We start from the raw sequence: 11,689 nt of genomic DNA, 5'->3' as shown, positions 1-11,689 counted from the left end.
AAACAGGTGCTTAAACCTAAAATAATGTAAATCTTCTTAATTTTTCATCCTTTTATAAATTGTACTTAGCATGTCTATAATCTATATGTACCTAGTATATAGAGTACTCCTATTCCTCTTCAAAGATTTCTTTTTTTTAATAAAGACACTTCTATTAAGCCTTGGACAGGACAAAGACAAAACAAACACAGTTATCTTAAAAAAGGGAAACCTTCAGCATGGGAAAGCTGAATGGAGTCCCCTCCTTAAACATTTTTAAATATAAGTTGTACTTCTGTTGTTGGGTGCCATCAAGTCAGTTCTGACTCATGGTGACTTCATGTGTATGGAGTGGAAGTACTCCATAGCGTTTTCAAAACTGTGATCTTTCAGAAGAAGATTGCCAGGTCTGTCTTCTGCGGCACTTCTGGGTGGCTTCAGACTGCCAGCCTTCTGGCTGGTAGTCAAGCACTTGTCTTTTTGTGCCACCCAGAGACTCCTAATTGTACTTATCATGTCTATAATCTATATGTACCCAGTATATAGATTGTTTCTCTTCCCCCTCAAAGATTTTTCAATCAGTGTTCTCTTTTCTCTTTTCTTCTCCCCCTTCTCTGTTACAGGAAAGGAAGTGATGACCACTTAATACTATTTAACTAAAATCTTTGTGCTAAAGACAATCAAGTTTCAAGTATCCTTATCCAGTGACAATACAGAAGGGACCTCAGTAACAATGCAAAGGGATGGTTTGGACTGGCACTTCCAAAAATACTGACCTATTTTATTGTGGAGTGAGAAAGAAGAATGACTGGCAGTTGGCTAACCCTGACCAAAGTCCCAAAGTTACTTTTTCAAACTTGGATGGTGAAACATAGACCACAGGCTATTTCTGAGCACTAGTGCAATAGAGCAATGATAATGGAGCTCTGGTAGCATAGTGCCTAAGGCACTTGACTACTAACCAGAAGGCTGGTCGTTCAAACCCACAACCACTCCTCGGAAGGAAGGTTGGGCAATCCTACTTCTGTAGTGATACTACCTTGGAAACCCAAGGAGGGGTCGCTATGAGTCGGGGCTGACTCAAAGGCACCTAACAACAATGAAAATTACTAATGATCTTTTAATTTATGACGTGGTAATGTTGGGATTTTAAAAAAATCACATTTCAGAGACTACAAAGTAATGTTTTTTTAAAGCTATGTGTTTAAAGATGTATGTTCGTTGTTCATTGTTTTGAAAGTGATTGTTGGGTTAGAAGACTTATTGTTACTTCCTGGTCCACACAGAAACGAAGTTAGCTGCTCTGCTGAATTAGAGACTAAGCTGAAGAACTATTAAGCCATGTAAAGATTGTACTGAAGTCAAACAAAAAAATCCTCGAGCAGCAGACATTTCTTGGCTTGCTTTCCTGAAGCTTTTCTTCTTCAGTGTGATATGAAGCAACCGTTGGCTTAGTCAGTGGGATGAACAGGAAACTGAGTTATTTGGCCACCCTGCTACCCATGCTAGTTGGTGATTGTACACAAATGACATGGGAAGTATATTGTAGCAGTGGTCACTCATTTTAACAACTGAACCTCCATTGTAGTGAGGATTTGCCCTTGTCAAGCAAAGAAATATGATTGTGTCTCCTCAAATAAATTTATTTTTATCATATCATAAGGAATGTTGCTGTTTTCTAGAAGGCAGTGTCTCATAACTTGTACCTAGTGTAAAATTCAGACCACATCTCTATTAACTACCTTGTCTCCTAAAGAAGTTTCCCACATTAAAAAAAAAAAAACAAAACAGTGATACAGGGGCCAATGCATAGAAGTTATTCAACAAATATTTTTCATGATAACTTGAGAGTTCATGATCCCTTCACATATATATTTGTTTCATACTTGAGCTATCTCAAGGGTCAACTCTTTTAAGTTTATTAGTGAAGAGTAGAATTGGAATTAAGCAGGGCGTCAGCTCTAGGGCTCTCCCTCCCTTCCCCTGCCCTCTGCTGTGCTGCCATTGCCCAACTCAAAAAAGCCAAAACCAAACTCATTGCCGTTGAGTTGATTTGACTCATAGTGACCCCACCTTGGATTTCTGAAGTGGTATCTCTAGGAAGTAGATTTCCCAGTCTTCCTTCCAAAGAGTGGCTAGTGGGTTTGAACTGCCAGCCTTCTGGTTAGCAGTCAAATGCCTTAGGCACTAGGCCACCAGAGCTCCTTTCCGCTCCCAGGTTTTCCTTCTCTTTGCTGTCTCCTTTCTGCCACCACCCCAGTCTTTCTTCATGTGCGCACACCAAATCTACACAGGGAAAATCCTTCAATACCATTAACATTTATAAGAAAGTACAAGTCAAATATTTTGTTAAATTATTTTAACTTGTTTTCTTGTAAATAATGTCAAGAGTTATGTGCAACTTCAGCTAAGGACAATTTAACTGGTGTTTTGGGGATAATTTGCAAGACTCCAGAATCAGGTATGTAATTAGATCACTTATCCAATTCTGAGTACATCCCCTTATATTTTTGTCACTGAGCAGAATCTCTGTTAAAGCCTCTCACCATTCTGCAGCTGTGACTTCCATTTGAATAGAAGATTAATGATGTTCTTCCATGCTCATTGTATTCTCTTGTTGTTTTTCATATTTCCTTTTATTTCTTTTTCCTCCAGCTGGCAAAACACTTTTGGGAAGAAAAATCCTTTTCAAGGTTACCCTGTATCTGTAGAAACATTGTTTTGTCTCTCAAAAAATTTTAGACAAGTATCATTTTACCAACTGTATTATCTCTTTGAATTGTATTGAACAATGTTGTTCTCATAGCTCTGCTAATAGACATCTGGAACAAACCATTTTCTCTCCCACTCTATGTCTCCACTTGGAAAGTTCATTGTGAAAGCTAGGAGACACTTTCTTCCTGCCTTCTGGCTTAATTCTGGTATTTCCAGACTTAGTAGAATTTATCTCCTTGGCTCTCAGTCAAAAATCAGGTACAACATCCTTAAGCTTGACTTGGGGTGGTGGAAAGGAGTATGTGTCCATCTAGACAGACAGAACTTTAAATCCCAATTTGGCCTGGAGCTTTGTGGCCCAGGGCACGCTACTTTCTGCCTTTAAGTGATGATGGTAAATCTCAACAAATGTGTGACATTGGCACTGAAGTCAGATAACTCATGCAAAGCTGGGCATAGGGTTAAAACCTAAGTTGTCCTGTTCCTTTGATTCTCTGCCATGCCTGCAAATACGTCCCATAGGACCATGGAATAGCACAGACATTAAGAGCATTGCCTCAGCAGTGTCTGCCCGAGCTTCTGTTCTCTTCCAGTAGAGTCCTTAGGCAGGTCACACCATGCCTCTGTTTCCTTATTTGTAAAATGAGGCTGACAGTACGTACCTCATAGATTTGTTGCAAGGATTAAATGAGTTTAATGTAAAATATGTAGAACACACCATAAATCATAAATATTCAATGAATATTAGCTCTAGAAAAGGCTTTTCCTGCATAGTCTACAAATGCACAGATTTATTCCCCTGGACCAGCCAGAAAGCTATTTTGTAGAGAGTGTACCACATTCCTCTGGTGGACTTTGTTCCAGTTAGGACCTAAAGTGTGCAAAAGTCCCCGTCAAGCCCTGTGCTTGTGCCAGTTATCAATTCTGCCTTAAGAAGTCAATTCCTCTTTTTATTCTTTCTTCTAAGAAATTGTGAAGGACAGGTATGTAGAAGGAACCTAAGTGCCTGGCACTAACAGCATAGCCATCAGTCCTGATGGGAAGGTAAAAGCCCCCAAGTTATAACAAACTGCTACAAATTTCCAGTCACTTTGAGTGAAACCATCAGGCCTCTACTAGGAGCCCAGAGCCGCACCTGAACTTGTCAAAATGTGCAAAACAGAGGTCAGCTTGCATCTCAGCCCATTGCGGATCCAAGGTGGCAAATGCAAAAGAGTGAAGAAAGGTTATTTGGGAAAAATTCTTCATGGATCTGAGGCACTGTCCACAACCATGGGTGAGGGCCGGTACCATAACAGTGGCGGCAGGGGCCCACTGGCGCTGAAGAGGTCCTGGCTCAGAGGGGATCTCCAGTTTACCAAAAGCCCACCAGACCAGCTCTTGATTTAGAGGCAAATGGCCAGTCCCTTTCTTGTGCCCGAGGACCTCACTTGGTTTAATGCTCTGCTGTCACAATAGCCCAGCACTGTCATTGATGTTCAGGGGCCCTCCAGTCATCAGGAAATTATGTTCAATGAACTCCTATAATCTTGGCTCTGGAGTTGTTCCAGTCACTATAAACAGGTGTGATGCTTAAAGATATGACTCCAGATACCTGAATAAATTCACCTGTGGCCACCATATATTCCAGTAACATTGGATGAATAGACCTCATTTTGCTACTAATCGGTTCCACACTTATTTTCATGTAACTTGAGCAAAGTTTTCTTTCATACACTTTACTTGAAGTTTGAACATCTCAACCAGAGTAATTTCAACAATGCTGTGTTTTCCCCCAAACAAAGATCCACAACTTCACACTCCTAATAAAAGCAGACATGAAGCTTGTGTGACAGGGTGATGAAAACGTCACAGACTAACCCAGTGCTCTAGTTTTAGGCACTTCAGGGAAAGAGAGTGACCAATATCCATGGCAATAAGAAACTGGTGATTCGTTGTTTTGGAGCAAGTGCTGAACACCTTTGTTTTCGCTTTTTGTTTACTTGAAATCTTCCAGGCTCTCAATATTGATGATATGTGGGGTCACCTTCATGACCATGTGACCTGTGTATTCACAAAAGGCTGAACACTTGCTTTAATGCTCTGCTGTCACAATCTTAAAACTTGTAATATTTTTGAACAATGAGTTGCCCATTTTTATTTTCCAGTGGGCCCCACAAGAGATGGAGGCAGTCCTGATGATATGATGGTGTGATTCAGTAATTAAACCATCTGAACACAGCCTTTTAGGAAAAGGCTAGAAATGCAGCATGGTACTTTTTCCTTAAAATGCCTTAAATTTAATGAAAGGAAAGATAGACTGAGTCGGAATTGCTCTTTATCAGACATTTGGGTACCCCATTATTCTCAGTCTCTGTCCTCACAAATAAATGGCCATGGGGTGGCTTCTAATCTCACAAAGATAGAGATTAAACTTCTGTGCCTGGTAATACTTTCCACATGGTACTGACAGTTGGGTGCTGTGCTGTTATCCTTTGCCTCACACCTCAACCACCATCAATGAAGGACCTAATTTTCTGGCTTCCCATTAATGTTTCTCTCTTGGCAGAGAATCAGTTAGGGTAGTGCAACTTGTAAACACTAACATGTTTGCCTAGTTGCCATATGATCTCCACTCTTACATGAGATCTGCTCCACACACTGGATGTACAAGCAGTCTCTCCAAGGTCTTCACAGCCACTTGACTTTAGTACGAAGGGCCACTTTATGAATGGAATCCTGCAGGATTATTACACAGGGCAGTGATGGTTCACTGGTAGTAGTAGTTTCACTTCCTGTGCAGGAGATCCAGGTTCAATTCCCAGCCAATGCACAGCCACCCATGTCTGTCATTGGAGGCTTGCGTGCTGCTATGATGCTAAATAGGTTTCAGCAGAGCTTCCAGACTAAGACAGACTAGGAAGGAAAGTCTGGTGATCCACTTCCAGAAATCATCCCTGAAAACCCTGTGGATCACAACAGTCCAGTCTGCAGCTGGACTATCGTGGGGATGGCTTAGGACCAGGCAGCATTTCCTTCACTTGTGCATGGGGCCCTTCTGACAACATCTAATGACAAAAGGATGAGTTGGGGGCCCACTCAGTGACACCTAACAAAAACAATAGGATTGGTAACATATGTCTTGGAGAAAATACTGTATTAGCACTCACTGCCATCAAGTCATATCCAACTCATAGCAACCCCTCTTTGAAGGTTTCCAAGACAGTATCACTATGGAAGTAGATTGCCCAACCTCCCTTCCTAGGAATGGCTGGTGGGTTTGAACCCCCAGCCTTCTGTTAGCAGTCAAATGCCTTGGGCACTATGCCACCAGAGCTCCTGTATTAGCACTGGAGAGACTTAAAAAATGAGCCAAAACTCAAAATAGACACTCAAGTTGTTAGGGAAAACACTAAAATTCATGGCTGTTTTACCATAGACTCATTTACATCAAATGCTGCTATAAACCAGTAGGTGAAATGATGGTAAGTGCTGCTCTTGCCATCTGTCTCTGCCAGAGAACCAGGGTATAAATGTGCAGCTAAATGAGTTATATACAAACATTTCCACCCCACCTTACATAACAAGGACAGCGAAACTCTGACTTCTTAAAAACCCCTGGGAACTATTGGCTGTGGTGGATAGAGGAGACAATTTATTAGTGTGATGTATGTTCCTTAGTTTCTAATGATATATAAATTATCCCATGAGCCATGATACATATGGTTAAAAGAGAATTTTAAATGAAAGCCATTTTTTTTCTAGGAACACTAATTGCCTAGCAGCAGTAAATTACTCATCCCCTGCTGCTTGTGGACTGTGGTCATTACTCTCTCCTCGAGGTTGAGGGAAATGTCCCCCAAGAGGCATGTTTGCTCTGATAAAGTGAATTTACATTGTCACTAGTGAGCCTGCCATGCTAGGTCTACAGAAGGAGAGGGTATTCATCCTGCCATTGGACCTAGCTCCATGCGTTTGTGCTATCCTGCATGTGTTATCTACAATGACAAAACTATAAGCTAGGTTTTAGCTCTTGGTCACTTTTGTCTTAGTTTTCTGGTGCTGCTATAACAGAAATATGCACTGAGTGGCTTTAACAAACAGAAACTTATTTTCTCACGATTTAGGAGGCTAGAAGTCCAAATGCAGCATACCAGCTTTAGCAGAAAGCTTTCCTTCTATTTGGCTCTGGAGGAAGGTCCTTGTCTCTTGTAGCTTCTGCTCCTGGATGGTCTTCATGTGGCTTGGCATCTCTCTTCTATCTCTGCTTCTCTTATTTGTTTAGTCTCTTTTATATCTCGAATAAAAAAGACTCAAGGCACACTCTACACTAATCCTGTCTCATTTACATAACAAAAACAGCCCATTCCCAATTGAGATTATAACCACATGCATAGAGGTTAGGATTTATAACACATAGTTTTTAGGGACACTTTTGACTTTGGGGAAAAAACAGAGAACTGCTATCAATGTTTAATCTTCTTGTTTAAAAGGTAGACTTAACAAATACAAATGGAAGTTAAGCAACAGGAGTGATGAGCACCATTAATTTGAGACCTAAATTTCTACATCTACAGGATGTGTAAGAGGAAAGTGCTGTTGATATTAAAGATCATTAATTCAACACTGATTTCTAATCCTTTGCTAGGTACTAAGGACACAAGGAAGGAGTAAAAAGATCCTTGCCCTCAAGAACTATGGGGTCTAGTGGGAGAGACAACTGTGTAAAAAGCAAAGACAGCATAAGGCCAGCCCAAGGTACTAATATGAAAACAGAATGTCAGTAGCTCCCATCTGCCTGAAGTACAAATTAAGTCTTCTTGAGAGGAAAGATTTTAGAACTGAGACTTGAATAAGTTGTATTTGACCAGATGGCCATGGTAGGTTGGGCAAAGGGCTTTTGAATAAAGCAAAGAGTATGACAAAGACTTGGACATCTGAGAGAGAACCTAGTAGATTAGGAATACTAAATGGATTAGTCAAAATATAGTTGTATATTAGGAAAGAATACTAGAAGATAAGACTAGAGAATTGACAAGGCTGGCTATAAGAACTGTGTATGCCATGGGGAGTTTTAAACCTGAGAACTACATGACCAGATCTCCATGTTAGAAAAGCAGGGCTTTGAATTAGTATAAAATGGTTCACTCATGACCGGTGGAAACAAGGGCAGTGTATGCATTGCATGGCAACCAAATCTCTTGCTCATTGGATTTTGATCTGAGCAGGAAACAGGCAGCTATCAGAGATAGCAGCCAATTGCACTGCTTTGAATGTGTGTTGCAGTATAGTCAGCCACCATCTTTGAGCTGGGCACCACTGCCTGTTTCCTACTTGTATCAAAATCTGAGGCACAAGAGATTTAGTTACTATGCAATGCATACGCTGCCCTTGTTTCCATCAGCCATGATGGAATCAGTTTGGAGCCATGTAGAAAAGGCAGAATTGTTGGAGGATGGATTGAGGTGGAGCTAGATGGACAGGTTAATCAAAGCTTCTTCAGTCCTCCAGATTAAAAAGAAAGAGAGATGGTATTACCTATAATTAAACACAATACCAAGCATAATGAGCAATTTGCTTGAAAATTGTCATTAAGTAATATACCACATTTCATAGACATGTTTTATTTATTGGCATATAACCATTTTCTCAGGGGTTCATGCTTTTGAAGTATGTGTTTGGAGGGAAAGTTACTTCAAAACTTATATTATTGGGAAAGATATTTGATTAGGATAAATGAGTTGAATGCTTACTTCTCCCACATGGATATTTCTTCTCCCCACAGTTTTAAGGAAAGAAGCTTGTGGGTATAACTGCTAACAAAGTCAATCAGACATCAGTACTCTGAGGTTTACAGATTGCACAGGGACTTTATGAAGTGTCCAACTTGGCCCTATCAAGATTTGGGAGTGGGATCCCAAATATTTTGCACTGATTGTGGTTGATTGGGACAGGAGGAGTGTTAAGATGAAATGTTGGGGGGTGCTTTGTTTTTGTGCCTCTCGTAGGCTAGAGCAATGTGTATGTGTGTTGTGAGAGGGGCGGGAGAGTTAGGGGGCAAGGGAGTTAAACAGATTGAGGGTCTCTGAGAAAGATTTGGTTTATGCCCACCCTCACAGCTGCCTTGACCTGTTGTTAGGTGCTGTCGAGTCCTTTCTGACTCATAGCGACCCCATGCACAGCAGAATGAAACACTGCCCGATCCCGCGCCAGCTCCATGATCCCTGCTATACTTGATCTGGAAGGTGGTAAATGCAGTCATGTTAGAGGAATATTCCTGGGACAAGGTAGCTTGAGACTGGGTGGTCAGGGGGGCCAGGGGGTGGGCAACCTGTTCCCCACCTCACAAATGAAGAAAAGATGAAGTTGAGCAAATACATGAGTGCACATGCTGCTGATCTGCCTGTTTCCTTCCAGACCATGGCAGAGAAGGCCAATGGTTTGCACTGAGACCAACCCCAGTGATGTTTCCCTCCAAGCTCTGCCTGCCTGCTGCCAGTGAATTCAACTTGTGAGCATTAGAAGTGTAAATTCCTAACACTTCTTTAAAACCTAGAACATATGGGGAGCAGGGGCAGAAAATAAACCTCATCAGAGATTTCAAAAGCTCTCAAAGCAGGAGGTCAGGAAAGCCAGGCTGGGCATTGGTGATAAGAGAGAATGCTGGCACCATACAGGTCAAGCATAGAGAAGAAAACCCATCTCCAACCCCAAGGGGCAGACCACTGGGTTTCAGCTCTCCACAGTGAGCTCAGAGAACCAAGCTGTGCCCTTAAGGTGATCCCACCAGCACAGTGACCCTGGACGACCAGTGAAACACCATAAGGGAAAAGGAAGCCATCATTGTCCACATCGTGTCTGGACAGTAAAGTGGCCCAGCCCTGATCTGATCTTTGAGGAAATTTCATATGAGCTTCAACCCATGCTAACATGGAAAAGGCTTCCTGCATCTTTCTCTTGAAGGTCATGTACCTGGAGCATCTTTTAAAGAACAAAAGAAATGAACTGAGGAAAGGGTGGGTGGATCAGTGATGACGCTTCTATTAGGTTTTTTTTTTTTTTTTTGTCTCCCTTGCACAAAAGTCTCCACGGTGCATCTGTAAAAGGTGAGCATCGGGGGAAAAGATGACAGGTGGATGGAGAGGAAGTACAATTGAAAGGGTGTGGCTAACAGGGTGATGAAATGATTTCACATCTTTCACACTTTGTTCTAGTGTTAAGGAAGCCCTACCTTGATGCCAAATACTCTCAAAGTTTCCGTATTTAGATGATTGAAATGAAAGAGTTGACATTTAATGTTCTTCCTTAAAAATGAAGCAAATAAATGGGATAAAACCCATAAATATATATTTTACCCTCACTGGCCTTTTCAAAGAGTAGCAATCTATTTTTACAGCAGTCAGCTTAGAAGGTAAGTCATTGGGCCAGAAATGGGTACAAGCCAAGAAAGCCAGTGCTATTAAGAATCGGTGTTAAAGATAATCTACTTAATACCTTATAACCATGGAGGCAAATGAATTCCAGATGGATTGGAGATTTAAATGTAAAAAATTAAGTCTACAAAAGAAATAGAAAAAAAATAGGTGAATCTTGATCTGATCCCAGAAGTAGAGAAGGTCTTTCTGAATTTAAAGTGAAAATAAACCATGGGAAAAAAAAAAAAAAAAATCAGATGGACTTTACTACATGAAAATGAAAAAAATTTGAAAGTTAAAAATGTAAACAAAATATAAAAAGGATATTGGGGGAAAACACTGCAGCTAACTTAGTATCCTGACTTAAGAGTCCCTGGATGGTACAAATATTTGGCTGAATATTTGATTGCTAACCAAAGACAAGGTACAAGTGCACACAGAGGGGTCAGTGAACAGGAGTATACTGCAGACCAAGGATAGATTCAGTGGAGGGTTTGAACTGCCAGGTTCAAACCCAGCAGCCACTCCTCGGAAGGAAGGTTGGGCAATCCTACTTCCGTAGTGATACTGCCTCAGAAACCCAAGGAGGGGTTGCTATGAGTCGGGGGCTGACTCAATGGCACATAACAACAACAATAACAACAATCTTGCACAGATACCAGTGATACAAAATATCTGCAATCCTTATAGAAACAACAGAAGACAGACATAGAGCAATCCCTCACAGACACCTAAACACTGTGGGAGGGAGATCCAATGGATCTACTGTCTCAGGACACCAGACTCAATTGGCACAACAAATACATAAAAGTCTCGTTCCTCATCCTAGATTGGTGACTAGTGATTGGAGTGTTAAAAGCTTTCAAGTGGCCCTCTAAGATGCACCTAGTGGTCTCCTATAGTCAGAAGCAAAGGAGTGCAAAAAAACTAGGGCATTTGGAAGCAATCAACCCTAGGACATGATGGCCCTTGAGACCAGAAGAACTAGATGGTGCCTGGCTACCAATACCAACCACTCAGGAAAGAATCAAATCTGGAGATCCAGGATAGAGTGGGAGGAAAAACGTGTAACAAAATCCAAAAACTTAATAAGGACTAGAATTACTGGTCAGATGGAGTCTAGTGAGACCCCCAATACTATGGCCCTGAGATACATTCTGGGCCTGGATAAAACTGACTCCCAGGAGCTGGCTCTCAGACCAATAGCAAACAAGATGTACACGCAGACCACTCAACCCAGGGTGATACACCCACGTCTCTATGGAGATGTATCCCTTGGAGCAATCGACCCTGGGGACCAGAGGGGCAACATTCACAAGGAGGAAACGCAGGACACACAGGAGTGCATAACTATGAGGGGCACAGGGAGAAGGTTACGGGGCAGGGAGGGGAGGATACTGGGTTAGGGTAGGGGATGGTAAATGGTGAGTGAAACTAAATGTACACGTAATGTTGAATGTAAAACAAACTGCTTTGTAAGCTTGCACCTAAAGCACAATTAAAAAAAAAAAAAAATTCACCCAGAGGTACCTCAGAAGAAAGGCCTAGCAGTCTAGTTCCAAGAAAAGAGCCATTGAAAATCCTGTGGAGCACAATTCTAC

The 11,689-nt window shown here is 41.5% G+C and overlaps 1 protein-coding gene across 1 annotated transcript in view; it reads left to right on the top strand.

Annotated features, from left to right (window-relative positions):
• Positions 1-639, top strand: part of MCOLN2 (mucolipin TRP cation channel 2) — a 103,503-nt gene extending 102,864 nt beyond the window's left edge. The window contains exon 14 of the mRNA XM_042781691.1: positions 603-639. Within this exon, the coding sequence (XP_042637625.1) occupies positions 603-639 (37 nt within the window). The remainder of the gene's footprint in view (positions 1-602) is intronic.
• Positions 640-11,689: the final 11,050 nt, after the last annotated feature.

The sequence above is a fragment of the Orycteropus afer genome, unplaced genomic scaffold, assembly GCF_000298275.1.
Source record: "Orycteropus afer afer isolate SDZICR_OR568_19922 unplaced genomic scaffold, OryAfe1.0 scaffold00152, whole genome shotgun sequence".
Classification (NCBI taxonomy): Eukaryota; Metazoa; Chordata; class Mammalia; order Tubulidentata; family Orycteropodidae; genus Orycteropus; species Orycteropus afer.
Note: the sequence above shows the minus strand (reverse complement) of the source record. Positions and strands in the feature narration are given on the sequence as shown.